The sequence below is a fragment of the Amphimedon queenslandica genome, unplaced genomic scaffold (genome assembly GCF_000090795.2).
Source record: "Amphimedon queenslandica unplaced genomic scaffold, v1.1 AMPQUscaffold_13245, whole genome shotgun sequence".
Taxonomy (NCBI): Eukaryota; Metazoa; Porifera; class Demospongiae; order Haplosclerida; family Niphatidae; genus Amphimedon; species Amphimedon queenslandica.
The window spans coordinates 84,160-108,437 of NW_003546519.1; the positions used below are offsets into that span (position 1 = coordinate 84,160).

At 34.8% G+C, this 24,278-nt stretch overlaps 4 protein-coding genes and 1 long non-coding RNA gene across 7 annotated transcripts in view; 3 read left to right on the forward strand and 2 right to left on the reverse strand.

The window, feature by feature from the left end:
- Positions 1 to 6,659, reverse strand: part of LOC100640676 (uncharacterized oxidoreductase YjmC-like) — an 11,545-nt gene extending 4,886 nt beyond the window's left edge. Inside the window, exons 1-3 of one of the 2 annotated variants that reach the window (XM_019999730.1) lie at positions 6,472 to 6,659; positions 1,691 to 1,803; positions 641 to 716 (exon numbers count right to left, since the gene is read on the reverse strand). In XM_019999730.1, coding sequence (XP_019855289.1) covers positions 641 to 716; positions 1,691 to 1,803; positions 6,472 to 6,631 — 349 coding nt within the window. In that variant the 5' untranslated portion in view covers positions 6,632 to 6,659. The remainder of the gene's footprint in view (positions 1 to 640; positions 717 to 1,690; positions 1,804 to 6,471) is intronic. The other variant, XM_003388472.3, reaches the window with a different exon arrangement.
- Positions 6,660 to 6,804: 145 nt separating this feature from the next.
- LOC100640804 (cAMP-dependent protein kinase catalytic subunit alpha-like) lies at positions 6,805 to 15,855 on the forward strand. 2 transcript variants are annotated; one of them, XM_011407328.2, is made up of 11 exons: positions 6,805 to 6,980; positions 7,072 to 7,133; positions 9,022 to 9,150; positions 10,880 to 10,978; positions 11,839 to 11,921; positions 12,649 to 12,726; positions 13,061 to 13,109; positions 13,288 to 13,383; positions 14,387 to 14,509; positions 14,946 to 15,110; positions 15,395 to 15,855. In XM_011407328.2, the coding sequence occupies exons 1-11, from the start codon at positions 6,950 to 6,952 to the stop codon at positions 15,518 to 15,520; spliced, it is 1,041 nt and encodes a 346-aa protein (XP_011405630.1). In that variant the 5' UTR covers positions 6,805 to 6,949; the 3' UTR covers positions 15,521 to 15,855. The 2 variants fall into 2 exon arrangements, with proteins under 2 accessions (XP_011405630.1, XP_019855290.1); XM_019999731.1 differs by lacking the exons at positions 6,805 to 6,980; positions 7,072 to 7,133 and adding an exon at positions 7,575 to 7,690 and having other exon boundaries at positions 15,395 to 15,771.
- A 914-nt stretch (positions 15,856 to 16,769) lies between these two features.
- On the forward strand, positions 16,770 to 19,607 carry LOC109584119 (uncharacterized). Its single transcript, XM_019999728.1, has 13 exons — positions 16,770 to 16,956; positions 17,022 to 17,127; positions 17,170 to 17,384; positions 17,427 to 17,473; positions 17,518 to 17,596; positions 17,637 to 17,807; positions 17,853 to 17,989; positions 18,187 to 18,289; positions 18,333 to 18,419; positions 18,459 to 18,639; positions 18,701 to 18,784; positions 18,841 to 18,987; positions 19,045 to 19,607. Exons 1-13 carry the CDS (start codon positions 16,807 to 16,809, stop codon positions 19,605 to 19,607), a joined length of 2,070 nt encoding a protein of 689 aa, XP_019855287.1. The 5' UTR covers positions 16,770 to 16,806.
- A 232-nt stretch (positions 19,608 to 19,839) lies between these two features.
- Positions 19,840 to 20,128, forward strand: LOC109584124 (uncharacterized). The gene is made up of 2 exons (XR_002185853.1): positions 19,840 to 19,934; positions 19,988 to 20,128. It is a non-coding gene; the product is annotated as an uncharacterized LOC109584124 (long non-coding RNA).
- A 443-nt stretch (positions 20,129 to 20,571) lies between these two features.
- LOC109584123 (uncharacterized) lies at positions 20,572 to 22,263 on the reverse strand. The gene is made up of 3 exons (XM_019999729.1): positions 22,235 to 22,263; positions 22,072 to 22,129; positions 20,572 to 22,021 (listed from the first exon to the last, which is right to left on the reverse strand). The coding sequence occupies exon 3, from the start codon at positions 21,958 to 21,960 to the stop codon at positions 20,617 to 20,619; it is 1,344 nt and encodes a 447-aa protein (XP_019855288.1). The 5' UTR covers positions 21,961 to 22,021; positions 22,072 to 22,129; positions 22,235 to 22,263; the 3' UTR covers positions 20,572 to 20,616.
- Positions 22,264 to 24,278: the final 2,015 nt, after the last annotated feature.

The following is a 24,278-nucleotide window of genomic DNA, read 5'->3' on the forward strand; positions in this document are numbered from 1 at the left end:
CCAATTGCCAAAACTTTGTTAGTAATAACATTTCTATTTTATCATTTTATGCTAACGGGTAACCTAATTGACATTCCCTTAAAATTGGAAATGCTTCATTTATTTGCATATTCATAGGTAACTATCATTAATTTACTAGGAAGGTGGGGGGGAAAGATTTTACCCCAAATTTTACATTTTTCCCCAGCCCCCCCCCCCCAAGAAATTAAATAAAAAGGTATTATGAGATAATACAATGAGAATATGCACTGAATTTGACCAGTTATTGGACCAAATACTCAACAATTGACAGAAAACAAGAACATTAAATGCACTGTACCCATTTCTATAGATATACATGTATATATGTACAATAATATCACTAAATTAAAGATTACTACTTCCCCCCTATAATAGTCTTGTCTTGCTACGTGTAGCAAGGCTTATTACCTCCAAACAAAAATTTCTTAATAGAACCCTGCTAACATACCGTATAGCGGGAAATTTTAGAGGGAGTTAAATTTGGCATTTGATAGCCATTCGTCAAAATAAAATCATGGCACATGGCCACAAATTTGCCAAATTAAAATTTGCCAATCACTAAAACTTAGCAACTTGCCAAATTTAAGATTTCCCGCTATACGATAATCATCTTTCATACCTGTACAGGTGACCCAAGCAATTCCAGTCTCCTTTGCCTTCTTCATTGCTATTTCCATGCAAAAAGTCCCCACAACCTGTTGAATGGGAAAATAGCAGAAATTGGTATTAACCACCAAATTACAAATCACTTTATATCAAAAGACATTATCAGCCAATTTAGCCACATACATGTCAAACAGAGTGCAAATCTAAGCGCTAAATAACTGCTACAACTTAACAAAAATAGATTTTTTATGAGGACCAGGGGCGTATCTAGAAATTGTGAAAGGGAGGTGCTGAGGGCGCCAAAGTGTGCCGCAATTTTGGCCCCACCCCTTTTTGTGGAGGTAAAACAGCGTTTTCCTTCATTTTCGTGAATTACGGGTGGGGTCAAAATAATTTCAAGCATACTGGTACTTCTGGCGACTTCTGATCGCTCCTTAAAGCACTGGAAACTGCTGAAATCATGCATGATCAGGGGGCTAGATAACTTTGTTAAGAGGGTTGGTAGTGATGCAAAAGTCCAGGATTGGAGTAATTTTTTTCTGAGCCCAGTCATGAGGGGGGTGCTCAAGCCCCCCTCATAGCTCAAGCCCCCCTCATAGCTCAGCCCCTGCTGGATACGCCCCTGAGGACCTACTTATAGCTAAATCAAGTTGACTATTAAAATGACATCTGTGCATGCATGTATACACATGTATGCATGAAGGCTCTATTTTCTTATTTTCTACATGTACAAGTGTTAAGCTGGGCTCTCAATATGACGCATGAGCTTCTGTTGAGACTGAAAGTGCTGTATAAACAAATGAGAGAATGCATCAGAATAGAAAAATTTTCTATTCTGACGCATTGGCACACACTCCAATTCATTTATACAGCACTTCCGGTCATGCTACCGGTCATCCGGTCATCTGGTAGCGTCTGGTCATCCGGACGCTACTGCATGAAAAGCAATACGTCATATTGAGAACCCACTCAAAAATCTGCTGCAATTGCACTAAGTACATGTGTATATTGTAATACCATAGCTGTATAGTTTAATGCATTAACCATTGAGGTAAATACTTACTGATCCAATCCCGTTGTGTCCGTCAACATAAGCAGTGCTAGGACTCTCCTTTATAACTGTAGGCTTAGCCTTTGGATCACTGAGACCACTGGATACCTCATTAACATACATCTCTGTTCAGAGAAAATAAAATAATAATAATAATAATGCTATTAAAGGGATTGTATTAATAATATCAAGACTCAAGAGTGGATTATTATTTAAGGAGAGTGGGGCACCAATTCTCTTGCATGAAAGCACACATTTTAGATAGCAGTGTCTCCAGACCTTTCCTCCGCAGGTAACGAAGGGGCGGGGCGAGACTAGGCCTGCCTATATTTCATGATACCATAGCCAGTATGTTATGATAATAGGCCATTACCATGTTTGGTTAAAAAAACTAAAGATAGCTAGCACTCATCAACACATTGCTAATTAAAAAATACTTGGAAAATCTCACAGCTAAACAAAAAATCACCTTGTCCATTCAAACAATCTATACAGCATCTAACAAATGCTACACACACATGTACACTGTACATATACGTGATATATAAGAGAGAGATTGATCAGATACTATGTTAATGTTCACTGGAGGACATCAACAATTCATTACAACGATTAAAGAAGATATGTACATGTACTTGTACATGTACGCATACCCTTTCCAGTATAATGGTTTGTATATCATCCAATAAATTAGCCAAAGGCAATGCATTAATGTGTGTATACATGTACATGTATATGTACACATATACATGTACATGTGTACATGTAGTACATGCTCTTTCCAATACAATGGTTTATATTTAATCCTATAAACTAGCCAAAGGCAATGCATTAATGTGTACATGTACATGTACATGTACATGTGTACGTGTAGTACATGCTCTTTCCAATACAAAGGTTTGTATGTCATCTTATAAATGCACTAATGTGGCGAGCTCAAGTCAGTTGCTGTTATGCGCTAACACTGCTGCTATAGTTAGGCTATTTTTCTAGCTAAATTTTGAGTCTAGGATGCCCATCATAACTCTCTGAGCATGAAGATTGAAGAGTGTCCTTTTCATTCCAGCTAGGTTGTTCACGTTGAACTCAAGCTTTCTTTTAGCCTCATAGTTCACACGTATTTCATTGAAATGCTTCTACCGCATTAGATCATTGACAGATAAATAGATGGTAGTGCACACATAATGCTTTAAATCATATATGAGAAGTATAATCTCCATATTTGTGCAAATACACAGCACACAAATGAACTCATACATGTACATGTACATACAGTAATTGGACATACATGCATGTACACATGTATATGTACCGTATAGCAGGTATATTCTGTCAGGGTTTAATTTCATTCTTTTCGTTCTCATTCCTTGTGGAACAAATATTTTCCAAACGAAAAAGGCGTTTCCTCAATGCCACGTGTACAAAATGGCTGCTTAGAACGAAAATAAAACTAGCAAAAATTTCTAATCCTGCTTAGAATGAACATTTTTCCAGACGAAATATACCCGCTATACGGTATATGTACATGTATATAGTCACATGTTATATTTCTAGTGCTGGCTATGTTTATTGAGGGATACACTGTCCATGAGCATGACCAGAAGATGGGCGTGGCTGGAGACTCTCGTACATACATGTACATGTACATGCATATACATACAAAAATTTCTGCTACAGTCGGGCTTGCTCAAGCTTGCCCCAATAAAAGAAGCAGGCATGCATACATGTACATGTACAGAGAAATCTATACAATAAAGACACCCAGTGACAATAAGAGCATCTTTATAATGAGGACATTTTGCCCTAATTGGGTACAAAGTACAAAAGTGCAATTTGAAAGGTAGTGTGGTCAGTCTGAATGGTGTTTAATAACAAGAGTTCATGTATGCATGTACATGTACATGTTGTAACAGACACTCCTAACCGGCCGTCTGAATTAACCAAGTTTATCTCCGAAAATTACTCTTAATCAAAACTCAACTACCTCTAGTTACAAAAATCACACACTTATATAGGTACCATTAGATGTCCAGATGGTTCTCTAACACTCAAGAATACATTACATACATGATTGTTCTAGAATATACAATAATACATATACATGTAATTAGTACATAGTAGTCTGTAGAAGGTTCTAGATCCAGTTAGAATCAACTTCTTACACATGTACATGCAGTATGCACATGCTACTAGTGAATGTTTCTTACAAGTACCATAATATAGCGGGAAATTTTGAAGGGGATTAAATTTGGCAAATTTGGCACTTTGATAGCCATTCGCCAAATTAAAAATCCACCATTTTGAGTCATTATACGCATGCTCAATGGCATGGGGCCACAAATTTGCCAAATTAAAACCCACCAATCACCAAAATTTAGCAATTCGCCAAAGTTTAACTCCTCCCAAATTTCCTGCTATACGGTACTATTCATAGACAAGCATTCCAGTGGTCAAAGGGTAGGTGTGGTGTGAAATATAGAGCAAAGTCGCAAATAGCAAGTATGTCCTGAAATGCTTCGTGAAAATCAACACATTAGAGGATATGCTTTGCAGGTATGATAATTGGTACTGGTAGTCTCGAAAATAACACATGAAGGGTACTGTATCATCTGTATATGGCTGGTTTTGTTTAGAATAAAGTCTGGTTTACATAATGACAAATGGTTTTGTGTTGCAACCGGAAGTGCTGTATGAAGGAATGGCAGGGTGCGTCAGTACAGCGAGATAAATTACGAGCCTATTCTGATGTTTTCATTGTTTTGACATGCGTCCCCATTTGTTTCTACAGCACTTTTGGTTGCAACACAAGTACATGAAAAACAATCTGTTTTTATGTAAACCATCCTTAAAAAATCTCACAGATTGCTTAAACGTTCGTGATTAAGATCAATTTAGTATGGTACACAATTAATGGTTAAATAGTGGAAATTGGCAGATAGCTTTGTCATAGAGGTCATTAGTAAAAATTGCCAAATCGTCAGTAAACCACTATCCAAGGCTTGGGATAACCTGACATACAATAAAGACTTTCCCCTTATTGTCATAATATTACAATACTGGAGGCATACTATAGTAACAGTATAAGACATTGAATGCTAGTTCAATACATATGTACAAGTACAATATGTAACTAGTCATTGTGCTGTAACAACAAAGCTATGAATATTTTATAGCAAAAGCTGCAACCCACGATAGACTTTTACAAAAATGACAGTATAAAACTGACACTGGCTCAGTCAATTGCTTTCACTAAAACAAAAACTGTCAATACTACACGTGCATAAAGAAAAACATGTACTATTATAAGACATTAGTTCAATACATATGTAGCAAGTCGATCCTAACAATAACAACAAAATATAGCAAATAAACTCTCCCTATAGGCTGCATTCATAACGACATTAGAGTCATACAAATTTGGTGGCCAGTCTAACTGTCAATACTGCACGTGCATAAAGACATGTACTATAGAAACAAGTAAACAGGAGCACATACATGTTCCATACACATATACATACATGTACATACATACACGTACATATTGGGCTAACTAATGATAAACAACTATACAATTATCAAGTTTTGAGTAAAAACAGAGTCATTAGAGGGCATATAAATGAAAGGTCGGGCTATTATCACTACAGGCTTAGAGTTACAATGATATTGACACAAAAACATGTAAATTTTACAGTAATCACTACGATTTACTACTACTGACACTGATAGACCATAATGTTACTCAAGACAAATTATACAATGCATGGCCACTTATATTCAAGCTATGTTCTTGTGCATTTGTGTTCCAACTACAAGTGCAATAGAAATAACAATAGTGTGCCTGAAAATGTCACAATTACAAATATCAACACATAACTTGTATTCATCATGCGACCCTTTACGTGTGGATTTGCTAAATCCTGGCTTTCAATAATACTCCCGAAAGTTTAAATATGCACTGTTGGCATAAGCATACAAAGATAAAGCAAATGAATTAGAAGTTATGCTGGTGACTGGTGTTAATGTGGCAGTGTAGTGGTGCTGCTCCTGCGGTTACCAGAATTTACCACATGCACAGCACCTGAAACACGTGACCATACATAACATTTGTATATCTTTGAACATTATCCGTCACGTGGCATCAGCTGATTCTTGTACATGGCACTTAAAATTTGCTATCATTATCATAATAATGGAAGTGTAGATTGTAGTGTAACAAGCATGGTATACTTACAGGAGATTGCACAATCCTTGCAACGAGAGTTTTAGTCAAGTGGGTGATTTATTATTGAGGATAACAACTAAGTAGCTGTTACTACCTTATAAGGAAGGTCAGGCAGATTTCCAATTTTACTCTTGTTGCAAAGATAGTGCAATCTCCTGTACTAGTAAAATGGATATCAAACAAAAAACAATTACTCACTTAAGCACTTTTAGCTCCATATCTGCACTGAATATAATAATAATCCATGCAACACAGCTGATGCAAAATAATATTAGAGCACGTTTTCACATGCCACATAGCAAGGGCCTAGCTCACACCAGAACACACTAAATGGAAAGTACTGCAACACTCAGAGCTTATATAGGACATCATGCTACAGTGGTGGATACCTGAGGCACAGTACTGCTTCATTTTTAATTATTTAATTAACGGTGGGGGTTGCACCCAAGCTGCAATCCATTGGTATAAAGGCACTTCCAGTAAAAAGTAATAATAAATACAGTAGACTGTAGTAATGAATGATTATTTGGCATACGCACCCCGGCCCCCACTAGGTGTCATTTTAGCTCACCCAATCGGTTCAATCCATGACTAAAGTGTCCCCTGTAGTCTGCAGTGACGAGTATATCTGCTAGTGATGCCGCATGCTCCTCTGGAGTCCCAACGGATATCATGCAGCGCTTTACAAAGGCCGTGACTTCTGCACGAGTTACAAGCCTATCTGTCGCCATGTTTTTTGCAACACAAGGGGTGGTAACTGTGATTAACTAATTTACTGACGTCACAAAGTAATTTTAGTGACGTAACCTATTGTTCCTTCAATTAGATGCTCTTTATTTCCGGCATCATAGGAAAAATTTTCCTTTACGATGGGCGGGGTTAGTTTATAATTCTCATAATAAGAGCCTGCATTATTTCCGGTATCAGCACACGAGCGCTCGACCTCCCCTCCATAAATAGTCTCTGTTCTTGACCATTTTCTCACTTGTTTCCAGCATTTGAGGAAAGATCAGAGCAAAGCAAAGAAACCCCCTCTCAACTCTTCGGCAATGGGAAACGCACCAGGAAAACCAGACGTTGGTAAGCTTTCTAAAGACAACAAAACCCCATGTCCCATTATCAACTCTTCCTCCTCCTACTATTACGTTTTCTATTCTCTTTGCTCCTGCAGTTCAGGCATTTCTAGTGGAAGCCAAGACCGAGTTCCAACGCAAATGGGAGAGCCCTCCAGCAGTGAGTTTAGAGCAAATCCTATCCTATTTCTACATGTAGAGATGATCTGTCTAATATTATGTATGTACTTCATGTATTACAATGTTGTTTGCTCATTTCTGGGTATGAATCACTTCATTTGCCGTTTAAGCTCACTAACGGCTGAAATCGATGGATATGCTCTGTAGTTTGGGGTTGTACCATTTAGCCACAGAGGCTGGCTTTTAGTGTCAGAATTGTTTTCATACTTATCTTTACACTTGAGTATTGGAGAATAGGAATAATAATAATCCCACCTGCTTTCCAGCACATGTATTATGTATGGGAAATAACTGATGGTGATTATTATTGATAAGTACCAGCACTACGCCCTGTATTTACCTATACAAATTGTATACACGTGCATGCGTTGTCGGCCTTATTATCAGCTGTTTCATTACGCTGGTGTGATCTTGTAAGTGTGAAAACTCTCGGCCGAAAATTGCCTTGTTGTTGTTGCTGCTGCTGCTGTTTTTGCTGTTGTTGTTGCTAGCCATTACCCCCAGGATAGAGAAATGAGGGACACTGCTTGTGTAGAGGTAATATGTGATTGTTTACCTTGCCACTATTGGGTTGATTTATTAGTTTATACATTAACTCTTCTTATGTTATCACTGCTGATAGAGGCGGATGAGAGGAATGTGGGCCCCCCTTAGCTTAAAAGATAATAATAACAAGGGATCATTCTTACTCCTATTATTATGTGATAGTTTTATATAATTTTACCATAGCTACATTGTAATGGAGATAAAGCCCCTTAGCATTAAGAAAAACAAAGATCATTTTGTGTATTATTCTTATAGTCTTGTGCTAAATAGCCTAGTACATTGTAATATTGGGCATGCTTATTATAAATGAAAGTGTTTGGATTTTGGATTGTATATACACGTAATGGCACATATTGTCTCTGATACCTAGGTGACATTTTTAGTTAGTGCTAAAGTTCTATTTATAGATCATTTTATTTTTAGAAGGACTTACGGTGATTAAGTGCGTGGGAGTATTGGTTGGAAAGAAAAGGGAGTGGTTTAGTAGGTGTGGTACATAGGAGGAGCTTTGTGAGGAAAATAGTGCCAAATTTGAAGTGTGATAATATTAAGTGGTAGTGGGTGGTTGGGATGCCTGGTAGCTGGGTCTTCTTTACAACCAGCTATGGCTTCTGGTGAGAAAGAGAGAGAGAAAGGGAGGGAGGGAGAGGGGAAGGAAGGAGAGAGAGGGGGAAGGAGGGAAAGAGAGGGGGAGGGAGGAGGAGGAGAGAGAGAGAGTGAGGGAGGGAAGGGGGTGGAAGCAATTAAAGTCTGGCTAGACGGTAAAGAGAGAAAGAGACACGGCCCGTGTCTACTAGTGATGTTAGTGTTATGGTGATCAACCGATGATATCATCATTATATCATAGTCCTAAGTCTTTATGATTATCATTACAATGATTGGTGAATATTAGTTTACTTGTACATCCAGACAATACACATGCAATTACATGTACATGTTTTTTATGTAGTAAAATTATATTTGTCGATTATGCAGGTATGCACAATGCCAAAAATAGTATGTGTGTGTCTGTCTGTCTACATGTGCATGTGTGTTGTATGGATTTATAAACAATCATTAGGCTTATGGCATAATGGCAAATATCAACAAAGAGATTGAGTCACATTTATAAGCAGCAGCTGTTGTAGAGCTGAATATAAATAGGGAGGGGGAGAGAGAGAGAGAGAGAGAGAGAGAAGGCTAATGTTATTGACATAGTTTTAGAATATAGAAACTATTTCATGTGTAAACATTTCATGTTGATGAACACAAACAATTAATTCATTAAGCATAATTATTTAATTATTATTATTCATTTTATTTATTTATTTGTAAGTTTCTAGCAAACTGGTAAATTGGATGACTTTGACCGCATCAAGACACTTGGTACCGGCTCCTTTGGTCGTGTGATGCTGGTCCAGCACAAGAAAACCTCAAAGTACTACGCAATGAAGATACTTGACAAGCAAAAAGTAAGCACATACATGTACATATACACACAAGCACACTATTATAATATTTGCAGTCATGTTCTTAGATTTTTCTGATTTAAATACATGTTGTTTTTTAAAGTAAGCACATGCATGTACATGTACACACAAGCACACTGCTATGTATATATTTGCAGGACTGTTGTTAGATTTTTCTGATTTAAGTACATGTTGTTTTCTTGTTAATTTTCAATGAATCCTATAGTACAACAAAAGCTATAGTAATCCTTACTCATTCTGATTTTGTTAATGTATCGTAGTTTTATTATTGTTTATTTTTGTTTTTTTGCAACTCTAGCTTGTACATGTAGTTACTGTATCAATTCCAACAGTTATTGTAGTCATACCATCACTTTATCTTATACTATTATCATATGCTTTGCTCTTATGCTCATAGTAACCATAATTATATGCAGTTATGTACATATATGTACATACTAATGCTAATAGGTCATATAGCACAGTACTGAAGTCTTACTGTGTCATTATCAGTAATAAGGATTGTAATTTCTTTGTATCAGATTTCAATGTAGGTACATTAAGAGTACCATACATAATAATACATGATAATACATATAGTATGCATACAGTCTATGAATGAGTAAATATAGTGCATAGAACATAATCAGTATACAGTGTTTATGTACATGTAGAAGATCACCAATAATTCACCATGACATTTTATTTAGCAATGCATGTACATATGAATGGTTTCATTATAACTATAATGATGTATCAGGGTTCTGCCTAGAAAAAAACTAGAAGTGGTCAGAGACTAATATTGTAATATCGTTCCTTTTACACCATACTAGTAGACCACAATATCATGCTTTATGTATGGTCATTAGTATTAATTGGATGGTTGGTCTAAGTGATGAACTGGTTGGTTCATTTGTTGAGGTGGTTGTCCCGACCACCCTGACCACCATAGGCAGAACTATGTACTGTATATAACAGTATGTACATGTACATGTTAAATTGTCATATTATCTGAGATTCATGAATAAAAAATTCATGTACATGTACATGTGTTCCTGAACCTGTAGCTAAGGTATGTTTGGCTTCCCAGTGGCATTTGCATTTTTGTATCAATAACTTTGTTTCTGTTTTGAATAATTAATTTTAATTGCTCCTAATGCCATTTAGTATAACATGAGTAGTGCATGTAATACTGTAGTACTACAGTATACTACAGTATACTACAGTATATTACAGTATACTACAGTATATTACAGTATACTACAGTATACTACAGTATTACTGTAGTATAAAGGAAAGCATTAGGATTGAGTAATAGTAATGGTTGGCACTTGGTGACTGTCATTCTATAGTACATGTCACTATTGTATTGTACTGTGTTATATGGAAGGACATTGCACTTTATGAAGTGTTGGGATTGAGTAATGGCAAGAGTGGTAATGGTGATAGTGATCTAGCATTGAGTAATACTTAGTAACTGTTGCATGTTACTGTTGTATTATACTGTATGTGTTGTGCAAAGCCATTAGGGATCTTGTTTTATTGAGAGAGAAATGAAAGAGAGAGAGAGAGATTAGGAAAGCCACTCTTAAGTTCTTAGTTTTTGTACACAGAGTATTTGTGGGTGTGTCAGAGGGTGTGGTTTCAAGTTTCAGAATACATGTGTATTTACATGTATATGTTTATTATACTGCAGTTGTTTATTGTTGCTTGTTGTTTGTTTGTTTTGTAGGTTGTCAAGCTCAAACAAGTTGAACACACTCTTAATGAGAAGAGGATCCTGTCTTCAATCAATTTCCCCTTTGTTGTCAACTTAGAGTTTCACTTTAAGGTAAATTAAGCAATACATAAATTAATAAATACTAATAAATATTAATAAATACCATATAAAGGGACCCAGTCTGCAGTGGATAAGGAATACATAAATACTAATTATTATCTACTCTTGGTAATACATAAACTGATCGTTTTAGGGCAGTTATAGTCAGTCATATGTGAAGCATCATGCAGCATATGCAGGGTTTTGCCCAGAAAAAATTAGAGGTGGTTGGAGACTAATATTGTTCCTTTTAAATTTATGTACACCATACTAGTAGACTACAATATCATACTTTATGTATGGTTATTAGTATTAATTGGATGGTTGGTCTAAGTGATGAACTGGTTGGTTCATTTGTTGAGGTGGTTGTCCCAACCACCACCAACCACCATAAGCAGAACTATGTATATGGCATTCTTTACAATTCTAAATATTATTCAATGTCCCACCTTTAATTTAAAGGGATTGTATAGTAATCATTTTTTGGGGGCATAAATACATACACACATGTATAAATGGACTAATTCCCTGTTCACACTATACCCTTCAGAACTGTACTGGAACTGGGTTTTGGGGAAGTATAGTGTAGTTTTATATTACGTGTGAACATAACTGAACTGCACTGTAACCAAACCAAACCAGGCTAAAGTGGTGCACCAAAATAGGTGCTCTGAAATGGTGTAGTTAAGTTTTAAAGTGAAGTTGGTGTAGTTAAGTTGTGCAGTGTGAACTGCTACCAGCATGGTTCTTTTATAAACAAACTAATCTAATTAGGTACAGTTCTGTACAGTGGGGGAGGTAGTGTGAACACACTATTATACTGTACAAGAATATTATATATATTTTTATTATATTTTATTTACTTTCAATAGGACAATTCCTACCTCTACATGTTGCTTGAGTTTGTCTCCGGAGGAGAAATGTTCTCTCACTTGAGGAGAATAGGCCGTTTTAGGTATGCACTATCTACTGCATGTACATGTATTGTTATATTAATCTAATACATTATATGTTAAGCTTGTTTAAAGTGTATAGTACATGGTATTGTTCCAACAGTCACTTGGAAAAAATTATTTGTTTTTTACATTTTTAAATGCATATACATGTACTTTAGAAAATTTGAGTGGATTCAGATCAAAATTGGATTTTTTATGATTTTTTAAAGTTGCTTCAAAAGCCGTATGCTATTATAGGGCTTGTCAGTTCACAATGCATGCTTTTTAGTTCACTTGTACTTTACCTCCATAAGCAAAATTGACCTGCAATTAGTCTAATGAATTTACCATTGACCCACAAATACAATGTCTTTTGGCCCAATTTCTTACTACTAAAGATATTCTCACTACTTTTTTGCAAAAATACACTCCTTTTGCTTTGAGCCAAATTGGAGCAGAATCAAATTCCTTATCCAATACATTCAGTACACATGATACTACATGTGTATACATATAGATTGTACATATAATATGTACATGTACATGTACATATTATATATGTGTGTGTTGTTTATGTATCTACGTACAGTATGTCTTTGCATGTGGGACAGTTATTTTAGTGTGTTTGTATAATTTTTGTGTTAGCATTATTGATTGGAGTGAGTAAGAGTTAATTAGCCTGAACCTATAATTTTGTCAATAATTTTTTATTATTTTATCATTTTTTGTTCATTTTGTCATTTCTAGCGAGTCTCATTCAAGGTTCTATGCTTCACAGATCGTGTTAGCTTTTGAGTACCTCCACTACTTAGACATTGTCTATAGGTAAGGCATAAGGACATATAACATATTTTAACATAATTATTATTATAACTTATTATAACATATTTACCGTATAATATATTTTGTGCTAAATTAATTTTTGTGCTGGCTAAAATCTACTAAAATTAATTCTACTAAGTTTTATTAACATCAAATAAAATTAAAAATTTTGTAAATTAATTCCAATGTGTAAACAATAAAAATTTCAAGTAATTATAAATTGTATCTTATATTCATTTATTTGATTGTATGGGCGTGTACTACATTGTATTGCATTGTCACTCTAGCAGTGCAAGTAGTGAGCTCTTTCTTTATGTCCTTCTGTTTTATCTTGTAGAGATTTGAAGCCTGAGAATCTTCTCATTGATCAGCATGGCTACGTTAAAGTTAGCATAATTAAAATTATTATTATTATTATTATTATTATTATTATTATTATTATTATTATTATTATTATTATTATTATTATTATTATTATTATTGATAAATAAATTATTATTGTGGAATGCATGCATGCATATTAAATAACAAATAAAAATAATTTTTAATTTTTAATTTTTAAAGGTAACTGACTTTGGTTTTGCAAAGCGTGTTAAAGGCAGGACTTGGACCCTTTGTGGTACTCCTGAGTATTTGGCTCCTGAGATCATCCTCTCCAAGGTATATACACATTCGTTATAATGTAAATGCATTATAATATATTGTGCTACTAAGAAATGACTAACTAACAATGCATGATAGTTTAATGATGATAGTAATATCATACTAATGAACTTTGACTATTATACGTGTACATGTACTTACATTTTTGTAAACTTTTGAGCTGATTCTAATCAAGGTTAAATTTTTAAGTTGGTCATTGGCCAGATTTCATCAAAATTAAAAAGGAGAGATTTCTTCATTTTTATAATTTTTCCCGATACGTATACATGTTCTTATGTTGCTTAGAAAGTTTGAGCTAATTCCGATCAAAATTAGATTTTTTATGAATTTTTAAAGTTGTTCCAAAATTGGGCCAAAGTCCCTGTAGTACAGGGTCATTGGCCAAATTTCGCCAAAAATGACTTTAAGAGATTTCTCCATTTTTATAATTTTTACTGATACGTATACATGTTCTTACACTGAGTAGCAAGTTTTAGCTGATTTCAATCAAAGTTAAATTTTCTACAAATTTTTAAAGTTGCTCCAAAATTGGGCCAAAATCCCTGTACTACAGTACAGGTCATTGGCCAAATTTTGCCAAAATTAAAAGGAGAGATTTCTCCATTTTTATAATTTTTCTTAATAGGTATACATGTTTTTATGTTGCTTAGAAAGTTTGAGCTAATTCCAATCAAAATTGAATTTTTTACAAATTTTTAAAATTGTTCCAAAATTGGGCCAAAGTCCCTGTACTGTACCTGTACAGGGTCAGGCCAAAGTCCCTGTACAGGGTCGTTGGCCAAATTTCACCAAAAATGACTTGAAGTGATTTCTTCATTTTAATAATTTTTTCTGATACGTATACATGTTTTTACACTGAGTAGCAAGTTTTAGCTGATTCCAATTAAAACTAAATTTTTTACAAATTTTTAAAGCTGCTCCAAAGTCTAGCCAAAGACCTGATAGTTTTGTGTAGATTTTGTAAGAATCCACTTAATTCAATCTTTCTCTCTCATTACAGGGATACAATAGAGCTGTTGACTGGTGGGCCATGGGTGTCCTTATTTATGAAATGGCTGCTGGTTATCCACCATTTTTTGCTGATCAACCAATTCAAATTTATGAGAAGATTGTTTCTGGAAAAGTAAGGGACTATAATACAGTATATTGCACATGTACATATAGTTTATTTGCATAACTCAAAACTTAGTTATTGTAATCAAGTCAAGCGTTTACAAAGCATAAGTACATTCATACCGTATAGAATGAAATTTTAGAGGAGTTAAATTTGGCGAATTGCTAAATTTTGGTGATTGGCGAATTTTAATTTGGCAAATTTGTGGCCATGTACCATTGAGCATGCACATAATGGCTCAAAATGGTGAATTTTTTAATTTTGGCAAATGGCTATCAAAACGCCAAATTCAAATGCCTCCAAAGTTTCCTTCTATACGGTACATGTACATTGTACAATACATAACAATTTGATTTTAATTTTTTAGCCAGCTAGCCCATAATTTTAAACTTTATTCTTACTTTTTACATCATAATGTGTGTATGTTATATTTTTGTTTTTTTAGGTTCGTTTCCCGTCTCACTTTACTGCTGATCTCAAGGATCTCCTGCGTAACCTCCTTCAAGTTGATCTGACCAAGAGGTTTGGTAATCTGAAGAATGGTGTCCAGGACATTAAGGGACACTCATGGTTCTCATCAACTGAGTGGATATCAATCTACCAAAGGAAGGTCTGTGCTACTTTCTTCTTTCTTTCTCTCCTTTCTTCCCCCCCTCTCTCTCTCTCTCCCTCCCTCTTTCTCTCTCTCCCTCCCTCTTTCTTTCGCTCCCCCTCTCTCTCCCTCCCTCCTCCCCTCTTTCTCTCCCTCTCTTCCTCCCTCTCTCCCCTCTCTCTCTCTCCTCTCCTTCTCTCTCTCCTCCCTCCTTCTCTCTCCTCCCTTCCTCTCTCCCCCTCCCTCTCCCCTCCCTCTCTTACTATTATACATTATTCATAATTATTATTCTTTCTTTCTAGATTGATGCCCCATTTGTTCCCAAGACTAAAGGTGCTGGTGACCCGAGTAACTTTGATGACTACAAAGAAGAGGTTCTTCGCATTGCCGCAGCCGAGAAATTCCCCAAAGAGTTTGCGGACTTTTAGCTTTAGTGTAGCCTTAAAACAGTGGAGATGCATGTTATAATAAAATTCTCACGACGAGAATATCACATAGTATTATTAAGCTTTATTTTCTCTCTTTCTTTTTGTTCGTTAGTCGATGTGTGTGTGTGTTATTATTGCTAGTGATGGCATTACTGTAGAGAGACTCTTCCAGTCTTTTATGCACTCTTTAAGTTGTGTTCACAGATATTTTCCTTAATCATACTTGACACATTGTTGTTGTTGTTATTTAATAATTGTTGCTTTATCCGTACTCTTTTTCTCCTATTAGTCACTTGTATAGTACATTTCAATGTATTTTCCTTAGTTCCATAATACTCTTGAGTAATGTCTATTGCAGGTGCAATATCATACATCTACATGTTCATGCATGTGGGTGTAATCTTTATGGATGTATGATGTATCATAATTTAACTACTTCACACAGGCCTGATTCAAAATGTTGCCCAAATTAATGACTCAAGCCTGATATTGTAAAGCCCTGTTGGCTATCATTGCTGAATCATGAAAGTCGGTCTCGTCTGATCCAGTATAGATGCTTATCATGCCTGTACCGTGGCTTACTCTATGATTGTATCAAGACTGATTGCTCAAAATCTATGGTCCATGCCTGATATGAGGCCTGGTTTCAGTCTAAACACATTTAGCTCTAATCCTAAGATGCTCTATGGCTACTTGAAGCAGTTCTCTCGGTCTCCCTCACTGCCTCAACATGTTCATTATGGCTCAGTGTCCACTTCTGATGCTCACACAAAAGCCGAACTATTTAACTCATTCTTTAACTCCGTATTCACACCCGGTTCGTACACTTTTTCCGTCACATTAGATAGGAAAAGTTCGGAACCCTCCCATCACACATGACTGTAAAAGTTCCGGTTATTAATAGTTATACGTAATAATTTAACCCCTTAGATTTATTACTAACTCGACTACTAGGATGGCTGTAAGAAAGAAGATGAAACTCTGCCCTTATACTGTGACCTGTCATTTAGGAAAAGGAGAGCATGTAACCAGTGTTATGCATCGGAGTAAGCCACCTGAAGATGATGATAATGATGACGATGACGTTGAAAACTGCACCTCTGAATCTGATTATGACTCACATTCACTACAGCCTAGTTTTGAATCTGCACTAGATATGCCAACTAGCACTCATTGGGATGAGCTGCCATCTCATCATTCCATAAAGCAAAGAGCTGCTGAAGAAGCTTGGAAAGGAGTAAGGCATGCTTTGAGATGTGCTGTAGTGCAGACTGCAGAGTAATTGTATGCCACCTCATCAAATGTGTGTTCTTTGCCAGCAACAAGAAGCCTCATTTCGTTGTAATGACTGCAGTGCTTTTGCATACTACTGTTCTTCATGCCTTCAAAATGTTCATGATACTACATGTGTACTACATACTCCTGAAGAGTGGAAGGTACATAAGCCTATACCATTTCATATGTATTTTTTAGTAGTAATATGGTTTTAAAATTACTATAGGATGGTACATTTTCCCCCGTTAATTGTGTGACATCACTAGATATACGTCATTTGTCGTGTTGTTCTACAAAGAAAGAAACACCTATATGTGTGTTGGATGCAAATGGTTAGTCACTTTTTTGTGGCATAGTTATTAATTTTATTATAGGGCTGGAGCATCAGGTATCTTTAATACATTGTACTTGTGAAAGTTTGGTAGTGTCTATGGCAAGAGTCAGACTGTGGCCATCTTCTCCTGTGCAGCCAAAATTTGCTTATACTTTTGAATTACTGGACTGGTTTGAAGCCTTGCTACTAGAATGTCAAGTAGCCTTAAAGGATTTGTGCTCTGCTTTGTATTTTAGATGTCCACACATTTCTAAAGTGAAACTTCTAATTTGGGGTTGTTGTATTATATTTTTATAGAGAAGAGAGGTATATGGTTTTCTTATTGATTCATTTGAAGAATACAGGTATATAAAATATTGAATTAAGTTTAATTATATCATTTCACAAGATACATGAAACATGAATTAAGGACACTATCTTTTCTTGATCAGTTAGACAGTGGCAATGTTTGCCCTGCCTGTCCTAAGGTAATTTTACAAAAAAATTATAATTATACCATTAGTTTAGGATGGTGGTTCCAAAATTGTATCGTTGGATGCCATTTTTGGCTTACCTAGGAGAAAAAATGCTGGCATTAGCTTCAATGACTCATTGCATGGTAATCTCTTTTTTGCCTGTCAGTCTGAAGTTGATGAATTTGTTACAAATAATTCGATTGGCAGTGAAAATAATGTAGAAGTAAAAAATTGTTCTCATAAATTTTGCTACTATAACTATTATTAGGAATGTAGTAATTTCAAGGCAGGTTCAATGTTAAGATCTGCATCACGTTACCATGCACTGGATGAAACTGGTGTTTTTGGTGCTGGTTGCAGACATGAGTTTCCCATATACTTTTGCAGTCTAAAACATGGTGAAAGGTACATTAATGTGTGCATGTATTATTAAACTTATTTAATGACCTTTATTTAGTGTCTTAATTTGTTAAACAGAATTTATCTACATTCTACAGCATATATATATATATATATATATATATATATATATATATATATATGTATATATATATATATATGCATGTAGTTTTTTTATTATGTATGATTGTACTATTTTTTAGATATGCATATTCCATTTGGATCATGGAAAACTTAATTGGGCATTCTACGTCTGAACATCACTTTATTTATGATATAGCTTGTAATTTAAGTAGGCATTTAAAGGTAATATTTAGAAAAAATCTCCAATTTAATTAATATTATATAGAAGTGTGGAAGAGAAGACCTTTTAAAGAATATTGCATCATTGTCAGTGCCTTCCTTTCATTCATATGGCCACACTGCTTCATGTCAAGTACTTAAAATTACTTGCTCTATCTTTTATTTTCAGTAGGTCGATTTTAGCCCAGTACGAACAGAAGGTATTGGTTTGTCAGATGGAGAAGTTATGGAACGATTGTGGTCTTTTTTAAGACGCTTTTGTAGGATGACAAAGGAGATGAGGCCTTCCCATCGTATTAATGTATTGACTGATGCATTGCTTTTTTACTCTAATAAACGAACAGAAAAACTTAGTGAGATTTTATACTTTAAATATTATAGTTTTATGTTGTTGCTGTATGTCTAATAATACAGGTAAACTTTTAGTTTCAAGATGGTCTAGGGCCCAAAGTACACATGCAATTGCTCACCAGAATTTAGAAGAACTAAAGGCTTCTTGTATGTAGGCATGGCATGATTATTGCAGTATTACATGCATGTTATTTTAATTATAGTGAATGCTACTGAAGGTGACATTTTAAAATTCATTGAAGAAGAACGAAGTCTTGTCTTGTGCAAATCATCAGACGGTACAAAGGAATCAATAAAATCAATATTTGCAAGAAGGAAATTTTTGTTAGAACTTAAAGGAAAGTATGCAGGTGACTTTTAATAGCCAGTAATATTAAATTTATAATGCATCCTTATTGTTATTTTAGATGGTCAGAAAATTGCTAAAAAGTTATCCGCCCAGATAAAAAAGGAAACATTGTCACTGAAACGTTTACTAGAAAAGCATAAATTATATAAGTATGAAGACATTATAAATCCAAATTCTGATTTTTGGGAACCGGTTGATGTCATGAATGTAAGTGCTGAAGTATATAAGATGAGAAGGAGTGCAATTCATAATTATTTGCTACTTCAACGTAGTGAGGAAGAACTAGAGCTACTTAAACAGGACATGCTTAATACTTTACAATACTTCAAGCACAAGCTCGAGCTCATTAAAGAAAATCAAGTCACAATTATGAGTGAACCCCAGACCTTGTATAATAGTGGCCTTAGTTGCCTTTTGTTAAAATATGAACACAAAATTTTGCTACTGTACAACAAATCAAAGGAAGCATTTGCACCAATAGTTCCTGCGTTACCTTTTTTTGAATCAGCATTGAATATACAAGTTGATACAGATAGTGATGACACTGACGATGAATTTGATGGGTCAGAGTTTGAAACTGATAGTGAATCAGAGTACATTCTTCAGTTTAACTGTAATTAACTGTAATAATAGTATTGTGGATTCACTTTTGCAATTATTATGACAAGTTTTGCTAATGCAGTTGATTTACTACATTTTCCCGTTTTCTAATTTTAAAATAATCATTTTCTTGTCTTCTATACAAGGTACATGTATTTCATATGTATTGATCCTGATTATGTACATGTTATTTATTTTTATTCTGTTATTACATATTTTTGATGCAATTTACTTTTCTCTGTCTCATGTTAAAAGGTACTCTTTATGTCCTCATTATGAGCATGCTATAATTATTGTCTTTGTTCATTATATAGGAATACTTTGCATTTGATGTGTTTCAGAGATTTGGTAAGTTCTATGTCATTATTATTAGTTGCATAATATTGTTTAATGTATTTCAGAATAATTGCAAGAATATAAAATGGAATTCACTTGAATTATTATACAGAAGAGAACACTACTCATCTAACTATACATTCATTTTTGCTTTATTATTTTCAATTGTTTGTCATTTTACCTACTGAAAAATTGCTATTACTTCATTTATATTAATTTTCATGATTAAATTTATAACACTGGTATGCTCATGGGCAAGGCATGCAAGATGATAACTTTAAAAAGTGCAACTACATTTACAAAATTCAACTAAAAATGGTTTGCATGTAGTGCACTGCATCTATTATGCCCTTAGAGGGCTGGAGACAGATTAATTTGATCAAAAATATTATCAGTGCAAGACAATGCTAAATTTCACTTGCAAATAGTAGTTTATGTATAACTATAGATAATTCATTGAAAAATTATATTGCAATACTAAAAACTTAGAGTTTTCAGTGATATCTTGTTCAACACCCACCTGTGAGTGGGTGTTGGCTATTCCTTTGTTTTGTATAGTGCAATGCTTGAGCTTGAATAATGCTTTGTGGAAGTCAGGAGCCACAGCTTAATGCTTTAGTTGTCTTTTTTAAAAAGAACAAGTGAAATGTAAACAATAATAAGGATGTATATACAGGTTATCCAAAATGGCATTTTATAAACAATTTTTACAATGCCATTTATTGTCAATGTCTTCTGCTTTTACACACTCAATGTGAAACCAAACTCTGCATGTGCTGCACTGAATCATTGCTTTCTTTGGGTTATTGATTGTTCTACAAAAGCAGTACACCTTCTCTGTGTCTGTCCTCTTAGTGAAATCTGCTTTTATCCGACGAAGTGTAGTATATGGGAAGAAAGTGAGTTGACCCTTTTCAAAACAATTTATTAGATGTTGTCTCATTCTTTTCACATCCCAGTTGTATAAGGCTGGATTTTTACCCAATACCAATGCAGTCGCATTGGCTATTGAAAATACACCACAATCATGACAATTTGATTGCCTCTTAATGTCTTGAAAGTTATATTTTATTTCACACGTTTCTGCCTTATAAAAAGAGGAAATCTGCAACTTAGTATCGAGCCGAAGTAGATTATATGCACTATCATAAATATTCAATGTGCCTGGTTCACATTGAAGTGTTGAGACAACCACCCAGTGGTTTTGATTTACAAATAGAATCTGTATAAGCGGAGATTTTGTTGGTCGAAACTCATACTTTCTCCCAATCTCAGGTGATTGCCAACCATTAATAGTTGTATCTTGACTCTTTAATAGCATCTGTGCTGCATCTATAATTGTGGATGCAAGCCATTCCCCTTTCTGAATTATATCTTTACAACAAATGTCTAGTTCCATTTTTCCAATTTTCACCCATAATTTTTCAGGACTAACTGGTGGCAATATATCTGTTAAATCATATGGACAAGCTTCAGACTCAATGTCAGTGACTAACAATGGTTTTACAGGTGATGGTGGACAAGTATTTGTTTCTTGTATTACTGGAGAAGGAATTGAAGATGTAGAATAAGGCAATGGAATAGGAGCATTAGTTGTTACTGGAAAAGAACTGTTTCTCTGATGAGAGATGGTTAATAACGAATCAGAGTGTATAGTTGTAGATGTCATAGAAAGTAAAGGTTTAGGATGACTACTCAATACAGGAACTAGTGAAGAGCTTGTAATAGTAGAACTAGTTGATGTAACTGTAGCAGAGATATATTTTGGCATAGATGCTGCTTGTATTGAATCAGAGAATGTAGTGCAGGTAGGTGTTGTTGAACTTGAAGGTTTAGGATGACAACTAGATATTGAGTGGTTTGGTTGAGTAGTTGGGCTTGGAGCAATTAGAACCGAGTTTTGGAAGAAATTGAGTGGCATGGATACTGGAACGGATTGAGTTCTAGGTGTCGTAACAAAATTCAGAACAGGTAAGAGATGAGTTGGTTTAGAGTGAGAAGTAGGTAGAACAGAAGATTTAGGTCGATTGGTAGACATTACCAGAGATGGCAATGGGCTTAACTGAGCACCTGAGGATAACAGCAATGCTATGGTGTTGCTAAAACAACGAAATAATAATTATGTTGAACTATACTTTTATGAACTAACCTATGAACACAAGTCGATGAAAATAATGCCTCTCTTTCTTGGTCCTTTGTAGGTGAGCCTTTTAAAAGAAAACTAAAGATTAAATTTTTCTAAAGGAAGCTCTGTTCATTAACAAGATGCAGCCTCATTTTTGCAATTGTGGGATCTCCCTATGATTATTTACCTGTCCATTTCGTATTACGAGTATCAATATTACTGGCAGGTAGATTAGCTGTAAAACAAAATAAATCATTATTTATTTGAATTTATCATCATTATAGTATATACCTTCTTTAATAATGTTGGCAGGTGAACTACATGTGGCTGCAAACAAAAATAAAAAAATTATATAAACTAGTGAATTTGTCATCAGGATCATAGTATACCTGCATTAATATTGACAGGTGGATTAGCTGTTAAACAAAGATAGTCACAGATTTATTGAATGTATCATTTCTATACCTGCTTTAATGACAGAGCATACGTAGTCAATAAATTCTGGTTTAAAACATTTCATGGATGCTGATGTGCCAACAATATCAACATCTTCTCCACTGAAAGCAATGGCGAATCCATTAAACCCTAAGGTTTCCAACTCATTAAACTAAAGAAAGATTATGATTTACAATCATGAGTATTGGTTCCATACCAACTTCTTAAATTGATTGAATATTTTAACTCTTCTTTCTTTAATAGGTATACATCGAGATGAACTTTCTTTCTGTACTTCTACCTGAATATTATCCTTTTCACTTAAAGAAAGATCACTGTACATTAATTTTGCTTCTTTGTTAAAACTGGTAAAAGAATGTGAATGCCCTGAAAAAAAAATTATGTTATTATTTGCAATTGCTTACACGTGTATACCTGAGTCTTCAGCAAATTTTTTTTGGAATGCCTGCCATTGTGTCAATTGTCGCTTATGACAAGCAACTGCTGGTTCACTTTTTCCAAATTTAATCTTTTGGTTTGTTTTTTTTATCCAATTCTAAAAAGACAAGAGCCTATGCCATGCATTTCTGTGTAAATGATAAAAAATTGGAAATGCCCTATTGGCTCATTCAACTCTGTACCTTTCCCCATTGCTAGCAGTGATGTTTTTAATTACATGCATTGTGTAATAATTACAATACTTCAAAACTATTTGTAATTACAATACCATTATCATACCATTATTCCATGAGAGTTTATAATCTACAAAACAGCATTATCATAAAATTGCACTTTAATCTTTAATTCAATCATTATTTCAGCCAATGATAAACAAGGATTACAAGTATATATTGTAGCAACTTGATGACACAATTGTAATACTCCTCAGAATTATAGACAAGTAAATATCATAGCTCAACATCATTAAATTTGAGTACAAGTATACATGCAGGTATATATAAATTTAATCAAGTAATTTAATTACCACATCAATCACTGATTGATAGACATGCACACAGCAGTGGGGAAGGTTGAGTGATGCATGTGACTTGTTCATTATTCAATTTATTTAAATGCATAAAAGGAATGGATTGGCAAAAATACTGGTGATCTAGCTAGCTCTAAAATATTTTGTTTTATTTGGCATTAACTATTTACCTTGATTTGACCTGCATTCAGGCCTGATTCCTTGCATGCAGACTCAATAAGTGGCCCATAGACTTTCCCAACACCTGTCATTCCCTTGTCATAATGCTTCTTCAAAGTTGAAAGTTCCATGTCATTGAACCTATTATATGAATATGTAGGTCCTAAGTATAATAATCATAATAATAAGTATACAAACCTACGAGATCCAGAGGAGCTACTGGCATCCACACATCTGCTTATACCTCGACTCATGGTGGCACATGTATTACTAATGAAAAGTTAATAAACCGTAGATAGATAACGTAGTCGAGTTAGTAATAAATCTAGAACTAAGGGGTTAAATTATTATGTATAACCATTAATAACCGGAACTTTTACAGTCATGTGTGATGGGAGGGTTCCGAACTTTTCCTATCTAATGTGACGAGAAAAGTGTACGAACCGGGTGAGACAGGGGTGTAGCTGAGGTAGGGCCTGAGGGGGCCTGGGCCCTACCATCAAAGTGGCCTTATAATTATATTCATTGAAATTATAACCCAAAAGATTATATTCATTGTTCTTACAATAACAAAAGGGGGTGGCTGATAACCACAGCTCTTTTTAACGACCTGGGGGCGTAGCCCCCAGGTCGTTCCTATAATTGATTC

Coding starts and splice junctions, on each gene's coding strand:
- LOC109584123 (XM_019999729.1), bottom strand. CDS start 21,960: ATGTCTACCAATCGACCTAAATCTTCTGTTCTACCTACTTCTCACTCT.
- LOC109584119 (XM_019999728.1), top strand. CDS start 16,807: ATGCCACCTCATCAAATGTGTGTTCTTTGCCAGCAACAAGAAGCCTCA. Junction 17,128..17,169: donor ATGTGTGTTGGATGCAAATG/GTTAGTCACTTT, acceptor ATTTTATTATAG/GGCTGGAGCATCAGGTATCT. Junction 18,988..19,044: donor ACTTAAAGGAAAGTATGCAG/GTGACTTTTAAT, acceptor TTGTTATTTTAG/ATGGTCAGAAAATTGCTAAA.
- LOC100640804 (XM_011407328.2), top strand. CDS start 6,950: ATGGGAAACGCACCAGGAAAACCAGACGTTG. Junction 9,151..10,879: donor AGATACTTGACAAGCAAAAA/GTAAGCACATAC, acceptor TTTGTTTTGTAG/GTTGTCAAGCTCAAACAAGT. Junction 15,111..15,394: donor TATCAATCTACCAAAGGAAG/GTCTGTGCTACT, acceptor CTTTCTTTCTAG/ATTGATGCCCCATTTGTTCC.